The sequence below is a fragment of the Embiotoca jacksoni genome, unplaced genomic scaffold (assembly GCF_022577435.1).
Source record: "Embiotoca jacksoni isolate LCO1_2020_lvr unplaced genomic scaffold, fEmbJac1.0.p SCAF_113, whole genome shotgun sequence".
In the NCBI taxonomy this organism is placed as follows: Eukaryota; Metazoa; Chordata; class Actinopteri; family Embiotocidae; genus Embiotoca; species Embiotoca jacksoni.
The window spans coordinates 220,490-248,325 of NW_027185245.1; the positions used below are offsets into that span (position 1 = coordinate 220,490).

The 27,836-nt window shown below is 41.8% G+C and overlaps 1 protein-coding gene across 5 annotated transcripts; it reads left to right on the forward strand.

The window, feature by feature from the left end:
• The first annotated feature begins 103 nt into the window (after window positions 1-103).
• Window positions 104-26,926, forward strand: grid2ipa (glutamate receptor, ionotropic, delta 2 (Grid2) interacting protein, a). Of its 5 annotated transcripts, none has more exons than XM_069143733.1 (23): window positions 104-559; window positions 2,153-2,406; window positions 2,505-2,837; window positions 2,932-3,086; window positions 12,472-12,747; window positions 13,626-13,711; window positions 13,854-13,923; window positions 14,299-14,595; window positions 15,868-16,019; window positions 16,258-16,428; window positions 16,871-16,989; window positions 17,102-17,249; window positions 17,854-18,182; window positions 19,467-21,866; window positions 22,019-22,106; window positions 22,567-22,656; window positions 22,868-23,064; window positions 23,170-23,325; window positions 23,674-23,760; window positions 23,891-24,020; window positions 24,201-24,319; window positions 24,426-24,590; window positions 25,355-26,926. In XM_069143733.1, exons 1-23 carry the CDS (start codon window positions 478-480, stop codon window positions 25,433-25,435), a joined length of 5,985 nt encoding a protein of 1,994 aa, XP_068999834.1. In that variant the 5' UTR covers window positions 104-477; the 3' UTR covers window positions 25,436-26,926. The 5 variants fall into 5 exon arrangements, with proteins under 5 accessions (XP_068999834.1, XP_068999836.1, XP_068999835.1 ...); XM_069143735.1 differs by having other exon boundaries at window positions 19,479-21,866; XM_069143734.1 differs by having other exon boundaries at window positions 16,871-16,977.
• The last annotated feature ends 910 nt before the right edge of the window (window positions 26,927-27,836 follow it).

The following is a 27,836-nucleotide window of genomic DNA, read 5'->3' on the forward strand; positions in this document are numbered from 1 at the left end:
AACAGAGGGAGACAGAGTGAGAGGGTGGGAGTGAGAGAGAGGGAAAGGTATTTATAGAAAAATGGGGCTTCGCAGTACCTTTTCTCGCAAAGAACCATTTCAGGACCAAGTGAGTGTGTCCCAGTTTTGTGATCATCGCTCAGCCACAGGGTTTGGGCTGAGGCTGGACTGCCTTACCCAGGATGGAGAGCCCGACTTTCAGGCGCTCTCCCCTCTCCTCCGGCCTCCCTCTGCTCAGCTCCAGACTGCTGGTTTTCTGATTGAGAACAGGGGGAGGCACTGGCCTATGTAACGTACAGATGTGACCTTATAGGTGTGCTTGATTTGCTTAGCTTGGGTAGAGGCTTTTGGATACAGTGAGTTCAGGTGAGGAGCAGCACGAGAGTGTCCTACGACACTCTTTGGCTGCATCGACCCCCGGGGCCGGGGGGCGAAGATAGGCTGGCTGGAACTTGCCCTGCCGCAAGCCGGGCAAGGATGAGGCGTTTCCTGAGCAGAAAGGGCCGCTTCTCCCTGCGCCAAAGCAAGTCTGGGACCCGGAGTGCTTCCAAAGATTTCTGTAAGTGTCTTTGTTTGAAATAATCATTTTTCCATGATGTTCCTGAACTGCTTCGTCTGCTGGAGGTAAGATAAGGAGGGAAGCTAAAAGGAGCCAGAGCTTAGATGAGTATCTGGGTCGCAAGCTGGAGAGAATAGGACAGAAAGAAGTCTTGACTGTGCTGCTTGTATTCTGGTAGGGTGAAAAGATTATGATTCACGGCTCCATTTCGGTGATTTCCCAGTCTATTTTAGATCAATAATCAGTTACAGTTTGATGTTTCTTTTCAGTCTGACACCAAGTTCTGTGACTCTTTGAGTCCTCGACTTTGAGATATGTTTTATTTTCTCACCCACATCTGAACATTAGGTCCTGTGCTCCAGTAAGATCTGATTTCTTGTTTTTTCTGCATGGAAGCGAATCTGAAATTTCTGCATTTCTTTACAAAATCTTGTACAGACTTTTTTCTTTTTCACTTCTCATGCATTTTTTTGGTGAGTTTTATTTCTTGTCTCAAATTTTGTCTTTTTCCGTCTGTTTCCATCTTTCTACCTCTGATCAGTTTCAAAAAGGAAAAAAAAAATGGTTTGGTGCTGCTGATGGTTTGATGGAGGACTGCAGTTTTATACCGTTTCCTACAAGTATTGTCTATTGCATTTATATGTTTTTCTTACCAGTTTTGCACCTTGTGATAATTGTGTCATTTGACAAAATCACTGATTGAGGCGGTGCTGTCTTGATTTTAGACAAAAATGTTTTGTTAAATTACTCATTTCAGGTATTTGCTGCTGTTATTCTCATGATTCTGGCACAAATATAAACTCGATTTATTGAACTGTAGTCTGCCATATTTATAAGTAACCCTAACATAAACAACGCAAAGTACAAGAGGGCAGGGCAAAGAAATAAGAGTTTAAAAAAAAAAAAAAAAAAAATATTGTGATAAAATATAATAATAATCAAGACAAAGATTTCCAGTGTATCCAGTTTTCGAACAAAAAATAATAATAAACTGCTTTAATCAATATATATATATTGTCCTACATCTATATTTGATGTATCCAGATGGCTGAGTGGAGATGAAGTCAAGTGAGTCTGTTGGGACACTGTTTGCAGCAGTAGAATGAGGCCAGTGACCAAGGGAAGGCCAGCGGTTCAACATATGGGCCACACACCAACCTCCGTCAGTCTATTTATTTTTATCCTGTTACTGTGATTCGGTCAAATACAATTTTTTTTAAATAAATGTACCTAGATATTGGTCATTTTCACGTAACATCTGTGGCTTGACATTTTGTGGCTTCATTAAATAGACCAGTGTACCTGCTGCTACAGTTATCCAGCTCCATCACTTAGATGCCCTATTTAAACCAATGGACCATTCGACCTCCATTTTACACCTCACAGCCCTCTCATACATAACCCGCAAGCAGTAAAGCAGACGTGGTGGTAGATTTCACCTTCTCATTAAAGAGCGCTAGCTCCTTTATTGAATTGTGAACTGATTTAGTAACTTGGCTGCCTTTTCACGCTTAGCCTGTGCTTTGGCAGTGTATTAATGTCTTCATAGAAACATGCCATCTATCTATCTATCTATCTGTGTGTGTCATCCAGTCCTCGGCCTCCCAGCCACCAACCAGAACTGGCCAGAGGCGTTTGGCTTCCGCTTGGGAGGCACTGGGCCCAGCTACATCCTGTCAGTGGTGGAGGGCAGCAGTGCCTATCTGGCCGGCCTGCAGCCTGGGGACCAAGTGGTGGACATTGAGGGCCAGGATGTGACCAACCTCAGCACGCCAGCGCTGATTGCACTCGCTCAGACCCTCAAGACAGTGCCACCCAGCATTGGGGTGGTGTCACGGATCGAACAGGTCAGCTGGTGGATAAAAACGGTAAAACGCACCCACTCAGCTCTACAATGATGAAAACAGCTCTGCACTCTCTTTTTTTTTTTTCCCCCCCTCCTCAGATTGACATCACCCCAGGCCCAGATGGCCGTTTTGGCTTCACCATTGTGGGAGACAGCCCGCTGATGGTTGACGACTGCATGCCCACCGGTCCGGCCGGTCGCAGTGGCCTCAAGGCCGGGGACTACGTCATGGAGGTCAACGGCATCCCAGTGAAGCATCATGAAACTGCAGCGACCATGATCAAAGCGGCTCAGGGTCGACCTCTGCGTCTGGGCGTACTCAGTATGGCTCGTCGGCCCAAGCGGCTCAGCAGCAGCATGAGGGTGCTGTCACAGAGCGGTGACAGCATCAGGGAGAGTCGTGCACACAAGGCCATGGAGTTCAATAAAAAGGTGAGTGTGAAATTATTTATTTCTCAAAGTAATTTTGATCTATTTTTATCGGGTTTTTTTAATCACATTTTTTATATTGATGTCTGTGCATCAGGTGGAGGAAGTACTAGGAGAGGAGCCAGATGTGAAGGAACAGCTGTTCGAGGTGCTGAAGCAGTACGCTGCTGAGAGGGATGTGGAGAATCTGGCCGAGGCCCTGCCCGACATTCTGTTCACAGAGGAGCATCAGCAGCTGATTGACAGTGTCAGGTAGCCAATCATTCGCTCACATGCGCATTCAGAGGCACACTTACAGGTAATGATCGTCTGAGCACATAAGTGAATGCTTGTTGAGTCTGCAAGGTCAACTGCAGTGATCAACCAGTGTTATAGTCCTTTCGTGTCGTGATTAAAGAAGCTTTCTCAGATACGAGAGAGCTTCTTAAAACTGTTTATTCGCTCCTTCCTCCCAGACTTAAACAGATTTCTCTGCAATACCAATCAGGGGAGACTCACTGTGCAACAAAACTCTGCTGCAGTCATGACTTTACATCTGATTTCATTGCAATCAGAGCAATGCATTTATGTTTTAGCCAATGCAGGGCAGTTTTCAGTCTAAAATCTTAAAGGGTGTGTAAAATTTAGAGTTGCATTACGTCCCGTCGTGTATTGTTGGCACGTAACTGAGATGTTTATTTTGAGGGAGGTTTAATGACCAAACAACTGAAACGCCTCTGGGCTTTGTTAGTTTTGTTTGGAATGCACTTCTTTTTTTTTTTTTTACAAGAGTAGTGCTAAAACTTTTAGTAAATAACCGAATATTTGCCACTCGGGGATAAAACACAACAAGCACAGCTTATTAACAGCCATGTGACAAATACCAAGTAATCCATACTGTGTGTCTGAATAAATGATCAACCTTTTTTGAAACATAAAAATGCCCATGAACTGTCAATCAAACTAAATCCAGAGGCATTCAATCACATCCATATTTGATTCTTGTTTGCTTACTGAGAAAATCAATACTCACAAAAAAAGCTGTTTTTGAGATTGCTTGTGCACTGGGGGCCTCGTACTCTATTGTCATATAAACTGTTCAGATGTAGGGTTTACTGCACAGTGTAGGCTTACCTAACAATAGGAGCAGAGTTAGGGAGCAAAAACACATTAATTACCCTATGAAATCAATATTTTAGAGCCCCCTTCTGTGGAACATTTTACTTTGAACTGTGTGAGCGTACATCAAGAGCACACGTGAATACGATTTTGATCTAATATCAGGCACTGACTGCTGCCCTTGGGTGGTAGGGTATGGTTATAAACTCCCCGCCGAATATTGCATTTCTTCCTCCTCAGCATTGATCAGAAAATCAAAACCCCAGACACAATACCGCTGCACACACAGTTCCCCTCTATCTCTCTCTATCTTTTCCGTTTACTTTTTTCTCAGTTGGTGTCTTTGTTTCCCATTTCTCTCTTGTCAGCTGTGATGCACTCTTTGATACACGCACCAATTTGTTTCGTGGATCACATCACTGGATGCTCTTTATTCCCTCCTCTGCATGCAGCTCTCAGCTGCTACAGCCAGTTTGCTGCTGGTGGTCGAGATATGCACACATGCAAACACAGAGAAACATGCAGATGCTTAATCTCCACGCACACGGCGCTGTTTCTAACATACACATGCACACAGTCGATGCATTGAAGTTCCATGCTGGAGGAAATTATGAACTGCTGCCTCAGGTGAGTACTGAGAAACCGAGTGGCATGGTTCATTTTCTGATTCCCTTACCGAAGTTGCATGTAACCGGTCCTCAAGTTTGCTGTCAAAGCGTTCCTTGGTGTCTGTCAAACGTGGCAATTTATGATTGGTCATTAAGGAAGCTGTCGTGCTGTTGAAGCATTTTACAACAGCAGACTTGTTACAATCAATTACATTGAGTTTTTCTCCATGGCTCATGTCTTTGGTGAGTAAGCTATTCTCCCTGCAGCTAAAAAACAAAGCTGCTGTCCAGCCTTCGCAGTTTCCTCTGATCACAGCCATCTGTATTACAGCTTTGAAAGCACTCTTCCCTTCTTAGAAAGCTGACTGTAAAAATGCTTTGTAATGTTTGTTTTGCACAGGAGTCCCATTAATTATGCATTAGCTGTACCCACGGAGGACTGAGCTGTTTTGCTCACCTTTAGACTGTGAGAAAGTACTGCAACTCTTCTAATTAGAGACGGAGTCGTACCTTAGAAAAATAAACTCTATCTTTAGATAACTGCAGTTACCCATAATTCCATACTGGTGGTGTTTAGTTCAGGTGCGTTGTGGCCTTGACAGGATTTCATGTTTTTGCTCATTGTGTTGTTTCTCTGCCTACAATGTTGTCATTATCAGCACTGTTTATAGTTTTGCTTTACATTTTCTTTTATACGGTATTATTGACTTTGTATTCTCAAGGAAAGTCATATTTTTATATTCTACATTTAGAATAGCCCTGAATGTATTTAGCAGAATCTTGGGATAATCTGCTTCAGGAATATTGCAGAGTTGTGCTGCCAGTTTGTCCACGAGCTTTGCCTCAAAGCGCTGTTCGTGTAAAAGATTTCTGCTGACAATGAGATCTCTCCGGCATCTGGGGAAATGTTTAACGTAGACGTACTCTGGCATTCTTGGGGCTGATGATATATTTAATAATCATGATTCAAGGCTGCTTTTTTTTTAGTTTAGGAATAGCAGTGTGGCCTGATGGTCCGTCGGTCCTCTGATTGTAGTTATTTCCTGACTTTTGATTTAGCGCCACTAGCAGGTCAACCTTTTACTTATCTTGAGAAATATCTCAACAACTACTTAACAAATTTGCATACATTTTGGTACAAAACCTCCATGGTGCCCACATAATGAATCCAAATGGTTGGCGATCCTTGTACTTTTCCTCTTGTGCCACCATGAGGTTTACATTGCAAATATCTTGACAACCATTTGATGGATTTTAATAAAATTTGGTGCTCACATTCATGTTCCCCTCAGGATGAATTGTTGTATATTCAACTTTTTATAAGTGACATTCACATCAACTTTAGCTGTATTTTAAGTTTGGTTCTAATTAGCGTGCGCTAGCATGCTAACATGCTAAATTAAGATGGGAAACATGGTGAAAATTAAACACACTAAAGATCAGGATGTCAGCATTGTCATTGTGAGCACGTTGCCAATGGTAACATTAACATTTAGTTCAAAGCACGGCTGTACCCAAGTGCAGCCTCATGTAGCTGTTAGCTGTGTCAAGACAGAGTTAGTGCCAGTCTAAATATGTTGATATTGATTTCTGGTTTTGCCTGATTGAATATATACTGGTTGTCCTATCGCACCTAATCACAGTGATCTGAACAGATGTGTGCAGAGCGTTGCAGCAGAAACGCAAGCCACTGACGAAGAAATTAAGAAAAACAGACAACAACGAGATGATTTGTGTGCTTTATCCGGAGCTGGGTGCCAGTGTTGCTGTTTTGGATGTGGAGAATTGATGTGCCTGCCCCCTGAAACTGGATCTCTCTCTTTTATTTACTCGCTATCGCCTCCTCCTCCTCCTCCTTCTTCTGCCGCCTAGGCTGTCAGTCTCTTTACCTCAATCACTGTCACTTCCTGTGACAGCCGCGCTCTCACACGTGCATGCGCAAACAAATGGGAAAACTCTCCACCCACCCTATCTCGCTCTGATAATTAGAAGTCTTGTATCAGAGGACGGGGGGGGGAGGGAGGGTGTACGTAACAGCTTTTGAAGTTACTTCTTCTGTACGTCTTGTAAGACCTGAACAACTTGCAGAGCCACGCTCTGTTCAATCTGCCTCTGTCCCCTCGCCGATTTGTTTCACCCTCCTACTGGATGTGTTCTATTTTTAAGCAGCCTACTTCTTTTAATAAATTCTCTCTTTGTTTCCTGACGCACTTGCCGGTGTCATTTCTTAAACGGCAATAAGGCCCAAGGGTCAGCAAGTGCTTAAATGCTTTAAAGTTATGGAAAAGATTGTACATGAGGAGAGTCTTTAGAGACGGTCTCGGAACACCTATTAGCTCGTTTGTGCATGTGGTTTCTGTTTTGTTGTGATGATTCACTGAAATTATAGAGACCTCAAGGCCTTTGTCTCATACTGTATCTGGATATAGACTTCAAAGATGTGAATTAATTAGACTGATTCCCAACCCAGGATTAAAGATGCAGTATAGTTGTTTTGTCATTTTCTTTGGTGTTTGAACACCATAATGTTTCTGTTTTATGAATTGTTATTGGTGGAGGGTGTCAGTAGATACTTGGATAGTTGTTAACATTTACGTAGAAATGAGAAATATGAGCGCTGCCAGTGAACACAACTCGCGCGAACACAACTCTCAAAAGTACCTGCACATTTCACATTACTATTTAGTGCACACATGTAGCCATTGTGCTGACCTGCCTATTCAATTCCACTGGGGCTCTCCTCTCTCCTCCACTTCTCTCCTCTCTCCCTCCTCACTTACTCCTCTGTTCATCTCATTCTTTCCTTCCTCCACCGAGGGAAGACAAGATTTGTCACTCACTACCTTTTACCGCCGAATGATGGACAACTCAATGATAAGGATTATTCTTTAACCGTGACTAAGAAGACTACCCTGTGTTTACCCTGGCCCTTTGTCTCTTTGGTACCTGAGGAAGAAGGGGATAAAAGATGGGAACGCATAAAGTGTGCTGCCCCAAACATGAAGTTGGAGAACAGCTGATGCTGCTGCCTGAGGATGTTTTGGAGGTGTGGAGGGATGTAAACCACAGCCACTCTTGTAGTTTGCTCCCTCCCTCGCGCTCATTTTCTCTCTTACTTAAACTGGCTGCTCTCTGAGCCTGCAGCAAGTGCTTTTGAGATCCAGGACACCTTCCTATTTCTCATCTTTCTCTTCTTTGTCCTTTGTCCGGGAGAGTTGTTTGTTCAAACTAGATGGGGACTCACCGAGATAGAAAGGAGGCATTTGCATTGCTTAAGTGAGCTCAGGCACTTCCTCAAAGCCCCGAAGAGCCATGGGAAGGGATAGGAGCCTTTCCAGACACTTTCGGTATGGCACTTTTCTTTTGATCTCAGCAGCGTTCACTGTGCTTTGTATTGTTTGTGCTGAATTGTATTTGAAGTTGCTGAAGCGTTATTGTGCAACTGCTTTCTGTGTTTTTTTTTTATTAAGGTTTGTATTGATGATAATTTTACACTTTGTTTGCATGTGAAAACATGAAAATCTATACTGCCTATAAATTTTATTCCATCATGCAAAACATTCCTAGAAAACCACTGTATTTTATCAAAACTCGTCTCAGAACTACTACTGATGCTTTTTATTTATTTATGGTTGTAGATGGTTGTAGCTTTTTAAATCCACTCTGTAATTTTATCCCTCCGTGTCTCAAGTTGTGCTTCGTGTTTGCAAATTCATACTTGGCCCAGCTGTCAAATTGGCTAATCAGAAGTGGGTCTGATAATAATGGTTCTTGCAATGAGTTTTCCAGCTGATTGCAGTTGTCATTCATCCCTCTGTGCATCATGTCCTTGATCCACCCCTCCTTCAGACCTAATTATAGACTCCTCTCGCCCTCCTTATAATTGAGGGCGTCCCAAGGCCTACATCCAACTTCACTGGAGGAAAGCTGTGAAGTTTCTTTTCACATGTTTTTGTCAGGTTACAAGATTTTACAGGTGAAATTTTCTTCGACTGTTGTCAGACCATGACAGCAGAGTTTCAAGAAGCTGGTTGTTGCTGGTTGTTGCAGGTGATGGCAACAATATAAATCAGTAGTTGTTAGGATGATATAGACCCAGAGACTGTATTAAAAACAACATACATGGCCTCATTGTGTTTTGTTTCGTTTTCCCTATCTGCCGTTTGTCCAAGCAACCATGGTGACATTTTTGGGGAAAGTTGTGTGGCCTACATAGACTGTAAGCACAGACTACACAGCTTATTCCCAATAGTTACATGACCCTGGCCTAGAAAGAGCTCCTGTTCTCTCTTTTTTTACTCTCACTGTCAGATTGTACCACTAATGTCTCCATATCTTCCTCTGCTTTCTCTGCTATTCTTCTGTATTCAATTCATCTACTCCTACTGCATGTCTGTCTTTCACTTACACTGTACTTCTGACTCTTTCTCTCTCTGTCAGTCACTCTGGCTTCCTACTGGCTAGGGTTATTGACTACTTTCTGTTATTCAATGTTGTTCGTTACGTCTGTAGCTAAATCATTATCGTTCTCCTCTTGCTATACAAAACTTGCCCTCAATAAAGCAGTATAAAGCAGCCTGGTGTCAAAGATAAGCACACCTCAGCCCTGCGGGGAACTGTTGACTTACTGCACAAATACACCATGCCCTTAATCACTGTCACCTGCATACGCTATCCCCCTTGGTTTATCATTTATAAGAATGTTTCGGCTATAAGCACATGAAATTGTACCTTTGAAAGAGATTGTCATTTCATTGATGACAATATTGAGCAGTGACCAGGGTTGTCCCAGAAAGCTCACACTACACACTATTGGTTGGACCAACACAAAACATTTTCCAACAATCTGTCCGTCTTTAGCAAAGAAAGGCTGCACACTTTTTTTCATTTGAGTGTTTTTTTCACGTGCACCAAACTCACTACATTTTTTCTCATTGTGCAATAGTAGACACATCAATTTTATATTAATGTGCATTAACAGGACTAAGATTTTCCACATCAAAAGAGATTAAATTGTATTACTGTGTTACCTCAGATTAAATATAAGTGGGCCCATGATTGAGCCTTGGGGAACACCATACATAGTATTATAACTGTTTTTGACATGAAAAAGTCATTACATCACTCTACACTGTAGATAGTTGTTGAAACAATGTACGTACCACTGCAGAGTCCAGTTTTCCATGCTTTCTCAAGATGCAATTGAGAATTCTGAGTGAATTTATGAACTCGACGAAACACGAAAAATACTATCAGTATACAATCACTGATCATTCAAATGAGGGCTGTGCCTGCTGTGTGAGATTTTAATCCATTTTAACATAATCAAATTAGGGCAAATGTTGTCCAGTGATTACAGAGTTGGTCATTACCTTTTTGAAGATAGCTGAGATTAGTAATGATATGGATTAAATCTTGATTTACTGGGATCATGAGCATCTAGTTTGTGCTTTTTAAAAGAAGAAATTTAATTACAACATTTTTAATGGTGGAATTGATTACATTATTTGACTTTTTTGTGACATTATCTGATCTTGTCCAGCGCTGTAAAGCCATGACAAACATTTGGTTCTAATCATGTGGCAAAACATACACGCTGTGACTCGCTGTGACACGTTTAGTTCAGGATTCCCATTGTGTAATTGGGATGTGTGCGTATAACTCCACAGGATGGTAGACCAAGAAATTGTCGAAGGGACAAACTGTTCTGTTGCTGCAGACCTATTGATTTTATATTGTTTGGGAACAATTAAGATTGCAATATACTGCTGCAAATACATTGCAAGTGTGTTGTGCTAAAATAGGGTCCAGAGGCCAAAATCTGCCGTGTCATATTTATACTCTTTTTATCATCAGTTGCAGGTGATAACTGGTAAGGAATCTAAATAATTGTATTGATGAAGTGTAAGATCATTACCAGGGCAATGAACAATGTGTTTCGTAAGACTCTCATGGGACTAACGTTACACAGACTGGATTGAATTTATTATCTTTATGTATGATGAGCCCCAGATGTTGGGAGTGGTTTAAATGACCTGACTCCATGTCCTGATTTATAAAGGTTACAGTCTCAGATTTGTTTGTTATACCCATACACAGAATGGATATTGATACAGTCAAGTTTTTATTGGATCAGTTTGAGGTGTCTGGCTGACCTTTACCGAGTCCGAATTTTGTCTTTGTAAGAAATCTCCAAACGCGAAATATCTGTTCGCTTCGCTCAACTTTGCATTCTAAGATATTAGTTTGCAGGCAGCTCATCTTATGTGTCATTTTTGATTCATATCCAATAGTTGCTGCATGTTTTTAGGAAACTACCGAATTTAGAATCATTTAATCCTCGCCTCCTAACAATGTTTCCAAATGTACCTGTAAAGTCACTGTGACAGCTTTAAAAACTAAACTGCACCCCGGCGCCTTATTCTCAACAGTGGCATTCAAATATGGAGTTGTGCTGTGTATATCAAGGCGCACTGGAACTGGTGCACTCTGAAAAACTAAAGCACTCTTTTCTTCTCTGCACAGTGGAAGTACCCAGGAGATTCATGTTGAACACAGAGAAATAGAGAAAGTTGTGTTGAGGATCGAGGCAGTATCATTTTGTAGGTAGGATCGGGAGGAAGATATGCAAAAGAGAAAAAGGACAAATTAGGCGTGTGTGTGTGTGTGTGTGTGTGTGTGTGTGTGTGTGTGTGTATATGTATGAGAGAGAGAGAGACACAGAGAGAGAGAAAGCTTAAGCACCCTATATTTAAAGAAAAAACACCCTAAAAGACTTTTCAAAACAGTTACTGGCAATGCTTCTTCTGTTTCTGGGTCATCTCCGTTAGTTTGTTAAGTATTTTTCTTGTTCTTACAGATAATTGGCCAAATATAAACCACATGCAGCAGACAGCGTAACTACAAGGGTGTTTAATGGGAGCAGACATTTCAAGCAGTTTAAAACATCAGTGGTAAATCTTAGGTTTGAGTGTTAGGTCCTCACAAACAGACAGAAAAGGTTTCTATCTTCCTTGTGTGCTGATGTTGAATCGTCTTACAGGTAGAAATCTGTCATAGAAGGGAGCAATAATATTTTGTACACTGAGCCTCAAAGAGAGTGTGCATCTAAAATATAAGACAATTCTCACTAATTCTATTTCTCTCTTGACTTCTTTTGACTTGACACTAATTTTTCATCTACATGGATGCAGCCCTCACAACAGACTAGGTTATTGTAGGTGCACTACACTCATAATAACACTTTGGAACACACTAAATATCACAAACAAAAATGAAAGAGTATGCTGGGTTTTTCCTTTAAGAAGACGAAACATTGGTGGTTGGTAATGGGAGGGGGAAATAACTCTAGTAAAGGGGGAGTGGAGTGGAGTGCTTTCTCCCAGAGGTGTCTCTGGCACTGAGCTTCCTCTTTTTTTGTATTATTAGCTGTGAGCTGTCACTGATACTGAACATTCTTACCTGCAGCTGCTAACGTGACAGGATCACACAACAAAGCTCATCCCTCATCTCTTTCATTCTCTCGCACACATGCAAACCCTTGCAAAAGCACACACTTAATGTTGGACCAATCCCTTCTACCTGCCTCTACCCTCCCAGGAGACGATATGGACTGAACTATTTTCGAACCAATTAAGTGGATCCTGCTGCTGGAATAATACAAAATCAGAACAAGAATCCCTGTTGGTTTTTTTTTGGCTACTTTGGACGACGGATGCTTTGACAGATCATGTCAAAGACACTAAAGTTTTGGGGGATTTGGGCTGAAATGTTGCTTTGCTGTGATTTTGTTTTCTTGTATATGATATTGTAGAAATCTCTTTTCACTGATCACAGGAGAGAAACTGCACAGGAAATCTCTCCACCTCTGCTTTCCTATTGAGCTTTGCTGGTCAATCTGAGGTTGTGTCTGATTCCACAATGTTTGCCAGGATCTTCATTCCCAAGAAGCACCGGGAGCGTTTTGACGAGGTGGTTTCCCAGAGCCTGATGAGCCGGCTCAAGGGTCGGAGCTTCAGTGACCCCAGCCGTAATCGCCTCCGCCGTAGTCGAAGCGAGGATCACCCCGAACGCCTCCTTGTCTCCACCCGCGCCAGCTCAGTGCCACGCACCCACGCAGAGGAAGGAGTGGCCCCCCCTGCCAGAGGCATGCGCAAGACCACCTCTCTGATAGCCGGCCACTCCAGTGGCACCACCACCAACTGCAGGTCTGTGTTATGCAACAGTGATCTGTAATTTTTAAATTAGTTTGAGGCAAAGAGAGGGAGGAGCACAGGTCACACATATCTGCAGAAAAGAAGAGATTTTGATTTGACAGCATTTTGTCTGCTCGTCCTTTATCTGTCTCTGAGACCTTCAGTGGTGAAGCCAATGGGAAACATAAACCTATTTAGACAGTCACGCCTGTTCTCCTGCTCTCTTCTTCTGCTCTGACGTTGTTTCTTGTCATGAATTGATGTCGGCTGCTTCTCTGCTTACATGTTAAAGTCCTGAATACATTTATCATGGAAATATATTCAAAATACACATAAACAACTTGATTATAAACATCCTATCACCATCTCCTGAAGTTATACAAGTAAAGGGCCCAAAAAACTACTAATCTCTGCTATTCCTCTGGTTTATGAAAATATTGTACAGCTCCCTGGGGATACGCTGTCCATATTTAAGTAAGCTTGTTCATGCAGGATGTGAATTTAAAATAGTCTGCTCAATATGAAAATCTATTGGAGAGCCCAGTTTCCTTCAGAATGAGCAGTAGAACCTTTCAGTTAGGTCTGTTTGATGATCACGGTTATAAAACTGTTCAATGAGCTGTGATCAATGAATTCTACCTCATTTAGTTGAGTACAATTTGCGTTTCAATTACGGTTTTTTTGGTCTTTTCATGGCTGTTTTTAATCACAATCCATATCTTACTTTATTGTGGCACATTATAAACATGCTCATAATTATACATTAACCATGTTAGTTTTGGAATTATTTGTGATAGTGTATTTTTGAAGGCCTGCTTTTCTTTTACATTAGAGAGCTTCTGGTTTTCAATCAGTTAATCATTAATTAAAGTCTAAACTTGTCTCTTTAGGACAGTGAGAGTGTGCAAGGGCAACATGAGTTTTGGCTTCACTCTTAGGGGACATGCTCCAGTGTGGATTGACTCTGTGATCCCCGGTAAGTTAAGTACATGTTCAGTTTTTACACTGCAATAAAAGTTAACAGAACTCAATAATATCTTTATAGAAATTAAGTCTTCCTTTAATGGGGCAATGGTCAAATCAGAATCTCTTTCTGTCACTTATTCTCTGCTCTGCAGGGAGCCCTGCAGACAAGGCCAGTCTGAAACCAGGAGACCGCATCCTGTTTCTCAATGGACTGGACATGAGGTTGAACTCCCACCCGCATTACATTTGCAAATATTCATGTTTGTACTCAAGCTCTACGTAAAACTATGCAGTGTCTAAACTAAATTGCCCAAAAAGAAACAGAAACTAGATGGAAAAGAGATTTCCAGTAAAAATAAATATGTTAATATGGTTCCGCTGTTGAAAACGTTTTGTTGTTTGTTGAGCTCACAGTTAATGAAGCAAGTAAAAGTGTCATTTCACATGAGTGAGCACAGTGAGTACATCATAGAAATTTAGTTTTTGGGATGTAGCTTCTTTTTGACCAAATAACCAGCATAAGTACCCACTGCTAAAAAGCTTTCCTGCAAAATGTATCTGCTTATGTCACCTTGCATACAATGTGTCTGCCTGTAGGACCTCCTCCCATGAAAAGGTGGTGTCCATGCTGCAGGGAAGCGGTGCCATGCCCACCCTGGTAGTGGAGGATGGTCCGCCTACTTTCTCCCTGTCGGAGCAGGACCTTGTGGGGAGCGGCGTTCCCACAGAGCGTGCTCGCTCTCCTATGTTCAGCTCCCTACAGTGGGTAGCTGAGATTCTGCCTCCCAGTATCAGGGTTCAGGGTCGCACCTTTGGACAACAGCTGGAGCACCTGCTGACCATCCAGGAGAGGTACACCATCTGCAAGGCTTTGGAGAACTTCTTCCAGCACAGGTGGGCAAGGGGCAAGGAGAGGAGAAGGAGGGAGTGCATGGGTGGAGTCAGAAGATGAATGTGCAGTGATAAAAAAAATTATTGAAAAGAATAAATTAGTGTTGTTGTATTTTGTTGAGATTTGGGGCAAATGAAGGTGCTATAAAGTGGCTTTACATATTACATTGAAAAAAAGAAGGGCACTTGGAGAGTGCAGATTTCCACTAAGGCCTATAGTCCACTCTTCAATGATTGCAAATCTGCAAGTGCAACCACTATATATGTGTGGATATATTTCTGAAACTATTGAAATGATATGCTTGTGCCCAGCTGAAGCTTCACATCTCAGCTATTGTACTGGTTCCAGTTCGGCCATATGAAACCTGTGTCCCTGAGTGCTCAATAACGACTGCTTGCTGTGTTAAGTTGGGCAAGTACATGTGTATCCCAGAGGATTACTGGTGCCTGTGAATGTGGATTGTGATATGGAGTCACTGTATTTCTAAACTTGCATTGTTTTGTCTTTTTTAAAGTTTTCTACCATAGCAGGTATGATATTTAGTAGGCCTAATGCTCTTTCTCACAATGTTAATAAAATTGAAAAATGACTTGTGGATCAAAATGTAATGGGTCCTTCATTGGCCCATTCTACACTCTTCCACCACACTTCATGGAAATGGGGCCAGTAGATTTTTTGTAATCCTCCTAACAGACAAACAAACTGCAACCAAAAAAGAACCTCCTGTACTGTAGACAGTACAGTTAAATATTGCTGTAGGGTGCTTTGTCCACAGTTTTGTTTTTAATGTTTTATTCCTTGTATCTGTAATATTTTTTTTTTACTTAAGTTACTGATTTCTTGTTTTATATGTACCTTATTTATATCTTCCATGTTCTGGTGTTACTTAGGTAAAGACAATTTTTCACTCTGGGAAAAGAAATTTGACCCAGACAATTTCTCGCAATTTATGTTCTGTTCTTGTAGAGGTACAATATAAACACCTTAAAATCAGCTCATTAGGTATGCACTGGTCACAGTCGGTACTTGTGATTGAGGGAACAAATTGTCTCCTATGAGAAAAGAAATACACAAATCAAAACTTTTTTATTCAGAAAAAAAAAAAAGAAAGAATTCTGTGAATAAATTTATGAACACACGTTTTTGTTTCATCACCTGTATACATGGTTGGTCATACACCCAAGCTCCACTTTGCTTTTACGACTAATTCCTGTGACTTTTGATTGGACAACCAGGCGATCTCTGTCATCTTACCTGTGTTTCCATGGCAACAGGAATGTTGACACTCTGATCGTGGATGTGTTCCCGGTGCTGGATACTCCAGCCAAACAGATGATCTGGCAGTTCGTTTACCAGCTGCTGACGTACGAAGAGCAGGAACACTGCCAGAGCAAGATTTCACGTTTTCTTGGATACAAAGCACCAGGTGTGTGCTCACACTTGTTCTTCAGCATTCTCTGACATTTGTTTGTATGTGACGTTTGAGGCCTGTGTGTTGAATGAAAATGGGTTTGTGCATGAGATGGACTCTGAATGCCACAGATGATTGTGGGGATCTAAATTTAAATTCCCAGCTCACTGAAATACAATCAGCTCGGGTGCTGCAGCCCTTCACACTCCTTGTGCCTCTTCCTCTGCACTGCTAGTATGTGTGTGTCTTCCAGTTCCACCACCACCACCACCACCACCACCACCTCCCCCTCCTCCGGAGCCTGAGGTTGCCCCTGAGCCCCACCGCCGTAGCAGCTCCATGAGGGTGACAGGGACCACGTACAGGAGCAGTGTGAGGGGACGTAGCTCTGATGACCTGGTCATCGGCACACACTTGGGCATGGGTACTGAGCTTCATTACTTCCGTCGTCGTCGTCGCCATCACTAGCAGCCGTAACATGTCGACCACAACAGCTCCCCTTGACTTCTTTTACCATTCACACACCACATTTTTTGTTGAGATTGTGAACACAGTCCAGTTAGATGTTCTGTAATAACTCACTTTTGCTTCCAGTTACCAACTTCTTTTACATTACTGGTGTGGCTGACAAAGAACATACTTATTTATACATTGAATTATAGTTAACGCATTCTCGTGTAGCCAAAATTGCTTGGCCTAATACTAGATTAAATCCAGTACGCCTCGCTGCTGATCTAAGGCCAGACTCTACTAACCAAACCTACACCCTAAATACCTTGGCAAACGAAAATATGGTCCAGTCAGCTAACTCAGCTACCCAAGTTGTGCTTAAGTTTAGTTTAATTCTAATGGGTGTGTTCCCACAGGCCTTCGTACAGAGACAGTACTGGAGACAGGGATGAGGTTGGCTCCAGGAGAGAGACAGTCAGGAGATGGTACCTCTCTCCCTGAGACCCCCAACAATCTCACCAATGTATGTATCCAGGTCTGTTTTCAAGATAAAATATCATAGTAGAATTCATCATTATTCACAGATTTAGGAGAAAAACTCTCACTTCATTTTATTTTATTTTATTTTTATGTTTCCACCACACTAGCTGTCAGCCGTGTATGCTGAACTGGAGAACATGTATTCAACCAAGAGGTCCAAGTCCTTGAAGAGTCGCCCTCCTCCTGCCCCTGAGAGTTTACTGGATCTGGAACCTCCTTCACGCACAGCATCTCCTACAATACATGCTAACACAGGTAGCTTAAAGTATACATTTACACTAAATTCATAGCACCTCGGATTAAACATAAGTAATGCACTTTAAAAAAAAAATTCCTATCTGATCTATTGTGTGCATCGATGAGTGGATGTGTTTTTTTTAGTGGAATTGTATGAGGGAAGGAGGATAACGAAATGTTTTTTAAAAAAAATGCTGCAGAGCGAGAATCATAAAGGTCAAAGTCAGAAATGGATTAGTTACCATTTCTGACTCAACCGATTTGAGGAGTTTTGAAGCAACCCTCTGTTTTCTGTCTCAAACAGTGACCTACATAAGAATATGGTGATGGTGGAAGTGGAACTAGAAAACACACCATTAAAGACACCCCTCAATCAAAAGTCTGTTTTCTTTTATGGACAGTAATATACCCCTGGATTGGATTTGTATGAGCAAAAGACCTGATCACACTTAACTGAGTCATTTAACGTCAGACTGGAAACTCTTGTGTTTGTTATGTTTCTTTATAGACCTCTGGGTGTCAGTAGAGAGACATTTTTATCAAGTACTGCACCTAAAATGATTATGTAGCTAAGATTTAGTTATCATTATATAACTATATACGTATCTCCTTATCCTCTCAGGTAGCCGTAAAGGCCACCCATCCCATGCCTTCTTGCCAGATCCCCTCCCCAGTCCCCCTCCATCACAGTTCTACCCATCAGGGTTGACGAGCCAGACCAGTGGGGAGTCCAACCCTTACATCAGCCTGGACAGCCCCCCTCCTTCTCCTCCAGAGCCCCCTGACTACCCATCTAGTCCCCCCGCCCGCAGCGGCAAGCGGCGTTACACCTTCTCCAAACCGCCTCGTTCAGAAGACACAGACCGCTTTCTGGACGCCTTGAGTGAGCAGCTGGGACAGAGGGTGGCCATCGTCGATGACTTCTTGACTCCTGAAAATGACTATGAGGAGGTAAAGTCACATCAACACTGCACTTTGAAAAAAAAAGGATTCAGTGATATGAAATAGCTCTGCATCATCAGCTAATAACTTTGTAATAGATAAATGTTATTCCTGTAGCAACAGGAAACCTTCAGCACTGAAACAATTAGATTTCAAACAGCCTGTTAACACATTTGTGACCATAAACATTGCACATTACGAAAATTTTAATGTAGAAGTTGCTTTTTTTTTTGGTGTACACATCACAAAAAATACCTTTTAATTACTTTTTTTTTTAAGCGTCATGAATATTGTGTATAGAAGAAATTGTAACTTGTTCTGAGTCGAAGGAAGGTTCTGGTCATCCTACATACACACAGAGAGGAGTCAAAGTGAACATCTCATTGTGTTGTTTCTCTTGAAACTTCCCATGATTCCATAGGTTCTGGTGATTGTAGGTCAATTCCACATGGTGCACTGACTCCCTCTTGTGCACTAATGTAAGCCCCGTGTCCAAATGTGAAATAGGACACAGCCATTTGACACACATACTCATACAGAAGGGGTACAGGACATACTGTACTTTCCTGTAAAATGAGCAAATACAACTTCACATTTAGAATGAAATTACAATAAAACTTCACATTTACAAGACATTTGGGTTCAAAAGCAAATATTTTGTGTAAAATTGCAAAAAGCAAAGGATGTCACTCCAAAAGATACAACAGATTTTCGTTGACCTGCAGAGTTTGTTTCCCTGATTGATTGATTGATTGTTTTGAGGTTCATCATTTCAACCTCAAACAATCCCCCCTCGAAATTCAAAGCACCATTAAAACCAGCTGTCAGTCCCAATATTTATTAATAGCTTGAACACACTGGCTATGACAACAACTGTAAGAAATTTTGTTTCATACACAATGTATCACTCACTCCTGTTACCCACTTTTAATATTCAAAGTCTTTATGGAATAATCTGGGTTATAGAGGGAATACTCATCTCACTAGTAAACCTGTACTTAAACCTGTGTTTTAAAGAGTTTGCAAAGGATTGCCTTTTAACGGTTAGTACGGCTTTGGCAGTGAAATATATTCATGTGTTTCTGCAGAACTTTGCACACCTACGAGTATTTTAAGCATCAAGAGTTTGGATTAGAATTAAAGTTTAAAAAAACTCCTATTGTTGCCATTTAAAAAAAAAAAGTAAACATATTTTTAACCACCTCATATAGCTTGACATGTTTACCAAAAGAATGTCACAAGTTTCAATTTGACATTAAAGGTCTAATTAAGTGTAATTGGTGTTAATGCCAGGATATTGTGCAGATGGGTTTTCCAGATGACGATGATGAGGATAATGAAGACGATTTGGGGGTGGACGAGGATGAAAACGGAGGATTTGTGGCTCCAGAGCTCAGCAGCCCGAGTGACGTTCAAAGCAGCAGCGGCGAAGAGAATGCCTCCTCCCTCACCTACTCCTCTTCCTCTGATCACATTCCCCCGCCCCCCATGACGCCTCCCCCGCCCCCACCCGTTCAGTTCAATGACCCGCCTCCTCCCCCTCCAGCACCTGCTCAGACTCAACCTCAGCAGCAACAACTTATCTATACTCCCGAACACTCCCCAAGAGCATACGTGCCCATCCGCCGGAAGTCTGGCCCTCCTCCGCCCCCTCCTCCCCGCAGTAATCCACCACCTAAACGCCACTCCTTGCATAAAGTTGTCCCTTCGAGGGAAGACCTTCAGGTCCATGCTACCATACAAGAGCTAAAAGTCTACCAAGAACAACAAGCCTACCAGGAAAGACAAGCCTATGAGGAGCAGCAAGCGTACAAGGAGAGGCAGGTGTATGAAGAGCAGAAAGCCTATGAAGAACAACAACTTTTCCAAGAGCAGCAGGCCTATCAGGAGAAACTTTTCAAAGAGAGACAGTCTTATGAGGAGCAGAAAGCATATGAGGATCAAAAAGCCTTTGAAGAGCAACAAATATACCAAGAGCAGCAAGTCTACCAAGAAAGACAAGCGTACGAGCAGCGTCAAGCCTACCAGGAACAAAAAGCATATGAGCAGCGTCAAGCCTACAAGGAACAGAAAGCATTTGAGGAGCTTCAAGCTTACCAGGAACAAAAGGCCTTTGAGGAGCGTAAAGCTTATGAGGAGCAAAAAGCTTTCGAGGAACGTCAAGCCTACGAGGAGCAGCAGCAAGTGTATCAAGAGCAACAGTTGCAGCAGATCTACCAGAGCCACCACTCGATGCCTGCCCAGCCAACACAGCAGAAAGCCCATTCGCCTCTGCCTGTCCAACAGCTACACCAGTCCTTACCGCCACTCCCTTCTCCGGACTCCGCCCATCCCAGCGCTAACCACCCTCTTTATATGATGCGCCAAGCACAGCAGCAGCAGACCCACCAGAGTCATCATCACCGACGTCTGTCTCGTTCAGCTCCTCCTCCTCACCAACCATCACCCCAACCAACAGTCCACCCCAACCAACAAGGTCAGTATACTGAGGCCATCTATCAAAGTCATCAGGGCACAAGAACCCAACCCCACCACTCCTCAGCAGAGATGCTCCACCAGATGCACCAAGCCCCAGCGCATCATTCCTCTGCTGAGATGCTCCACCAGTTGCAGCAAACCCAAGCCCACCACTCATCCGCTGAGGTGCTCCAGCAGATGCAGCAAGCCAGTTCCCACTACTCTTCATCAGAAATGCTGAACCAAATGCACAAATCCAAGGCCCATCATTCTTCAACAGAGCTGCTGAACCAGGTGGCCCAAATGCAGCCTCACCACTCCTCAACTGAACTTCTCCATCAAGCTCAACAGATGCATCGGGGTCAACCCCACCATTCGTCCACTGAGCTCCTCCTGCAGATACACAAACCCCAGGCCCACCACTCCTCTACAGAGCTTCTCCATCAAGCCCATCAGATGCACCAACCCAAGCCCCATCACTCCTCCACAGAGCTTCTGCATCAATCCCCGCAAGAGCCCGCCTCCCTCCCAGTTCAGCTGACCCGGGACAGCCACTCCCATCAGAGCCGGAGAAGTCTTAAAGGTCATCATCAAACTGAGGTGTCACTGCAGGGGAGACACCAAGAGCAGCAGATGCACCAAACCCATCACCCCCAGCCCACCAAACCCTCTCCCCAGAGACCCCACTCTATCCAGCACACCCACCAACACTCGGGCACCCCCCAGATCCACCATATCCACCACATGACCCCGCAGCCTCCTCCTCAGGACTACCAGCACCAGATTCACGTCATCCATCCTCCCCAGCAGCCCCACAGGCCCCAGCCGCTCCTCTCCACATTTCAGCCCCTCCAGCCGCACCAGCCCACCCACTCCATCTTCCAGCCCCTGCCCCAGCACCACCAGTCCCAGCACCAAGTCCAGTCCTCCACCCAAACCGCCCGTCCGCAGTCGCAGCCCTCACATCACCTGCTGCAGTCTCAGCACCAGTCACAATCCCAGTCCCACCACAAACAGTCCCACAACCAGGGCCAGCCCCAGTCCCTCCCACACTCTCTCTCGGATCCCACGGAGCATATTGAACCCCCTCCACCTCCACCTCCACCCCTGCCCCCACCCTGCTCCCCTCCACCATTGCCAAGAGGCCGTTTCACCAGAATGGACTCCAACCACATGAGCGTGAAGAGGCTGCGCTGGGAGCAGGTGGAAAACTCAGAGGGGACTATATGGGGACAGGTGAGTTGTGTGAGGTTAGGACAAAGGCTTTTAAAAAAAAAAAAAAATGCAACAGACTTCACATTTTGAATTCTAAGTTAAAAATGTTTTTTTGTTTTTTTAACTATAGAATCCAGACATTTAGTTTTCACATTTTTGCATGTCTTCGGTAGTTGGGAGCAAATTCTGACTATGAAAAACTGCATGACATGGTGAAGTATCTGGATCTGGAGCTGCACTTTGGGACACAGAAGGGCTCCAGTGAGTACATGTGTATGTCAGAATTGTACATGTACAAGTGTACTGACATCTGTATGAATATCTGCAAATGGAAGCACAGATAAAGACCATAAACTATTGTGTTAAGAATTATAGATTAATCTGAGAGTAAGACCTATTTATGCAGTATATGGCAGATACTTAATTTGGTTGATTTGACAGAAACATTTACATCATAAAATTTTTGAACATCATATCCAGATTCTTTGATAAATTCATCCTTGATGTGTAATTATTTAATCATTGAATGTATTTCAACCCTGAACTCACTGTTTTGGACTGTAATTTTAGGATTTCAGTTTAACTCCCTGTCGTACTCCTCTTAATTTGCTTTTAAGAAATCAATTGAAAATATATACTAAATGTGTTTCTCCCTTTGTTTGCCCAGCCTCTTACACGTACCTCCATATAATTTGACATTCAAAACTGATTGAATTTTTAGTGCCTGCTCCAGAACCATCCTTCCAACTAGAAACCTTCAAGAAGAAAGATGTTATAGAAATTCTGTCCCATAAGAAGGCTTACAATGCCTGTAAGTAAGATTTCTTATTGTTGCTGCATGTGTTTGTTGCCATATATATATATATAGTATTCCTTCTTTGAAATATTATCAAAAATTAAAATGTCAAGATGAAAATTATATCAATAAAGAGCTATTTTTCTCTGATATCCTTCATTTATAGGCTCGCTTTTGTTTCAGAATGAAGCATTTTTCTTTTTTCTTTGTGGTGTTCAACCTCTAGCCATCCTGATAGCCCACCTGAAGCTATCTCCTGGGGAGCTCCGTCAGATATTGTTGAACATGGTCACAGATAGGCTGGAGCCAACTCACATCAAACAGCTGTTGCTGTACGCCCCTGATGCAGAGGAGGTAAAAAAATATGACACGTACAGACAGGACCCCAGCAAACTCAGCGAGCCGGACCAGTTTGTGTTGCAGGTATAGGTTTTTTTTCACATGAATACGAATCCTTCTTTGTGTGATCTTACACCTTGTCCTATTGTATTGAGTTTATTGTATTTTGCTTATTTACCTATTCATCAGATGTTATCAGTACCGGAGTACAAGACACGTCTGCAGAGCCTCCTCTTCAAGTGTTCTCTTCAGGAGAAGACAGAGGAGCTGAGGGGAGCGTACGACTGCATCTACAAGGCCTCCATGGAGCTGAAGACCAGCAAGAAGCTGGCTAAGATACTAGAGGTAACCTGCTGTTCTGAAAAATGATTAAAAATGAAAATGTTATTTACGGTTCATTTTAATATATTATAATGATGGTGTTGAAGTGTTTTCTTTCACAACTCTCTGTCATACTGAGACACTTGGACAGAAAAAACATCAATCACCTGCACTGTGGGAGAGGTTTTTCGTAATCGCATTTGAGGAACAGAGAATTATGTTTTTTCCATGAATTAGAACTGGGCACAGTTTACCAGATCTTCATTTTTTTTTTTTGCGTTTTTGACTTTGATTGCCGAAGAAGAAGTTTAAAGATGAATTACTGCTAAGGTAGTGATGTAGTTCTGCGTATTGCATTTTATCTTCCTTTAGTTTGTGTTGGCAATGGGAAACTATTTGAATAACAGCCAGCCTAAAACCAACAAGACTACAGGCTTCAAGATCAACTTCCTTACAGAGGTACGTCATACAATAGATAGATAGATATTTAAACATATGACCAGATGTTTGTGTATTTCAATGAAATCTTTGTTTTCTGTCTCATCGTATTATGCTTATGCATTGAAAAACTCCACTGTGTCCTCGACAGCTGAGCACAACTAAAACAGTGGATGGGAAGTCCACATTTCTGCATATTCTGGTCAAGTCATTGTGTCAACACTTTCCTGATGTGTTGGATTTTTCCAAAGATCTTACCATGGTTCCTCTTGCAGCAAAAGGTAGGTAGATACATTTGACTTTTGCCCCTTTAAAAATGTCATATTTATTTTTGACATTATTTATCCTTTTCCTCTTACCTCTGCTTTCCTCTCTCTCTCTCTCTCTCTCTCTCTCTCTCTCTCTCTCTCTCTCTCTCTCTCTTTCTCTCTCACACACACACACACACACCTGTCTTTTAGTCAATCAGAGGACTATTACGTCAGACCTGAATGACCTTCATACAACCATCCAGGACATTCGCTCAGCCTGTCAGAAGATGCAGGCGACGGCTGAGGACCGTTTTGCTGTCGTCATGAGTGTATCCTTCAAACAAAAAGTAGCCAAATAGCAGAACAGAGCACAGAGAAATACGATGTAGCAGATGAGGTGAAACGTCTGTTGTCCCTTGACTTTAAGGTTTGCAGAACTTTCTGGAAAATACTCATCCAGCAATCCAGTCTCTGGACTCTCTGCAGCAGAGAGCCATGGAAGAGTATAGCAAAACTGCCACTTACTTCGGAGAGGACAGCAAGGCCACCAACACTGAGGCCTTCTTTGGCATCTTTTCAGATTTCATGACCAAGTTTGAGGTGAGCAAGTAAGATCCAGCCCTTCCTTAGCCAAATGATACCTCCTCTCACATGTACAGTCAAGTCTATCTGCATTTCAAGTCTATCTGCCAACATTATTTTTTTCTTTCTCTGCTCCTTGTGATGTGTAATCTAATTAACTGCAGATAAACTGATGACGACCTCATTATTCGCTACATTTTCTGCTCTGCCTCTGTTTTGTTTTTATGAATGCCCTTGCAGTTTGTTAAGTAATGAGCACAACCAGCTTTAGGTCAAAAAGAGAAAACTATCTGCTGGAGTACTGTGCTAATAATGAGCTACATCATGTACACCAGCAAGATCATACTGTAAGATACCGAGATGATAGTCAGTATCTGGTAGCATGACGCAGCCTGCCAGGCCCTTGAGTCTGGATGTTTTTTTTTTCTGCAGAAGCCAAGTCTGATTAAAGAGAGCAGGATTCACAGACATACTTCCTTGTTTTGAAAAGTAAATGGACTTAAAATTAAAGGCATCTGTGTTTTGCTTGAAATCAGTTGTAATTATTCATCAATCAGAAAAGAAATTTAATCAACTGAAGTTTTTAATGTTCTTTCTAATCATTCTTAAAATAATGGCAATTTCGGCCAAGGTATAAAATGTAAATACCCAAACCTAAAAAACAACACTGAATCTAAAATATACCATTAATATAAATATACACAGCAAAAAAGTATTATTCACAAACTGGAGTAATGAAAAAGAAGAAATATCCTCAAAACCTTTTGGTTTGTTTACCACAGAGAGCTCTTGGTGACAAGCAAGCTGCAGAAAACCCGAAGAGCCCCCGGAGTCCACGAATGGCCTCCCCGCTGGCCTGGTAACACACATCCACCATCGGAGATGACCCCATACAGCAGTTCATACAGTATATACACATGTACACAGGCACAAACAATGTAACATGTTCAAACACAACCACACAACTCAGTGTACAATATTAAGAAAAAAACAAAGGTTTTTTTGGAAGAAGGACAAACTTTGGAATAAAATATTCAAGTCTTTTGCATCCACGATGGATAATTTAGCTTTATACCAGTGTTGTACTATATATATCTTCTTGTATTGAAGGCTAAAATGGTTAAGACCAGTCAGCAGAACACAACCATGTTTGACTGTCAAGATTATGTATCTCTACTGTTTGAATGATAGTTAATCAGTAACATCCTGTAGTTTAAGTTATATTTCTCTTAAGACCGAATTTAGGTCATTGAACACCTGCGTAGGGCGCTATGACAATTACAAAATAATATCTTTTGTGACATATCCACAAATAAGACATAGATTTAAACGTTTTATCCTGAAATAGATATTCACATAAACTTGGTGGTTCAGAAGAAACCCTAAAAGCAGTTTCCGATTAGTTTACATGTTCTTTACTTTTGTAAGGCACCCACCACACTGAATGTAACATAAATTATTTACTAAGGATCACTTAAATACTTAATGACATCAGCTGTCCTGATGACAGGTTGTGTTTCATTTACTGCATTGTATCTATGCCTCAATGTCAGCGGAGTTTTCCAAATTGGTACCATGCCACTTGTAGCCCTATTATCTTTTTTTTTTTTTAAGCCATTTACTCTTGTATGAAACTTTTAATCCAACTTTTATATACGAGACATTGTCAGTGCGAGTTAGTACTTACTGTTTGTTTTTATAAAAGAAAAAAATACCTGTTTTAGTTATTTTTATTTTTATTTTTTAAAGTTGGCTCCAGTCAGTAAGACACTAATAACAGACTGCAGGAACGTGATGATGTGGACCTTACAGCGGGCACTGTGCAATACCTGAATGTTTAGCTGTCTTCCACTGTTAGGTGTTAAAAGTGTAAATGTGATATATTGTGTGTGTGTGGACTATGCAGAATAATATAATATAAAGAAAGCATATGCTACAGTTTATGAAGCACTTTGTTACTTTAATATATTACCCAAGTATTTCTCTTGAATGTGTTGTATGGATTGATCGTAGCGTTATACCACTCAGAAGCAGACAACAGCGTCATTGGGTTTAGAGTAGCAGATGCAGCATTTTACATAATTTTCAAACAACTAATAATGCGGCATACCAGCTTCTCAGATATGCTGTGTACAAACTAAGGCTTTAAGTGATATTTTTTAAATTATAAGTCAAATTATCATGGTAAGAGTAATGTTCTGCAGCCTGATAGTGTACTGTAAGTTATTTTTTTCCTGCTTAAATTACAGAATATAAACCTCTAAAGCATTGCTTCCCATTCAAGGCCTATAAAGTGTTAAGTCTGTATTTTTTATTGTAACCTAATTCTGACAAATATAAAGAGTTGTATGAGACCCACGTTTGCCTGAATTTTTTTGATTTTAAGCCTTCTGATGAAAAAAAATAATAGAAATGTCTTATGCAGAAATAACACCGGATGCACTGACAGTACAAGGGGGATAACATCAAAGGCCTCCTACACTTGTGTCTGCATTTCCTCCAGCTTTCTATTTTGTAAATAAAATCACACGTCTTCCCAGCCTGCTTACAACTACCTGCTCTTGCTGTAACCAGTTTATCTGCCATGTTGCAGCATAATCTCACATGACAATTTGTTTGTTGAGAAATAAGCCTGTATCTGGATGTCTCTGTTCTGGACATAAACACACACAGACACAGACAAACATTCCCTTTTTCTTGCTTTAATATGATCTTATCACTGCCAACTTCCTTTATGTAATTAAGATGACTTTACAACTCACTCTGCAATCATTTAACTGTTTTACTGGCAGAAGGGGTGTGCTCTGTAAACGGCATGTGTTATGAATACGTGAAAGTAATAAATCCCTTACAATTTAACTAAACCTTGTCGTACACACGGTGGAAGTGGAGTTTGATCCTCCGGAGTGCGGAAGAAGCTTTGTGAGGAACATGGGATTGTTTCCAGGGAGTTGGTGACATGCTGTATTGTTTGGGCCAGAGAAGTCAGCTCCTGGCAGACCAGCTGGAAGTAAACAGACTGTGACTACTTACTGAAAGGTGAGTTTGTTTTATCCATAGAATACTGTCCAACACATAGCCTAAAGACAGGAAAAAACAGAGTCACTGCTATCTAAAAAAAGAAATCGTCCATCCTGTATTTTATATTAATACAAAGTACAAAAGTATTTTTAGCAAAATTTTCTTAAACATGGATTCACAATTTTTTCATGTTGATTCATGTCTTAACAACGTGTGTTCATGAAAAGTAATTATGAAACTGTC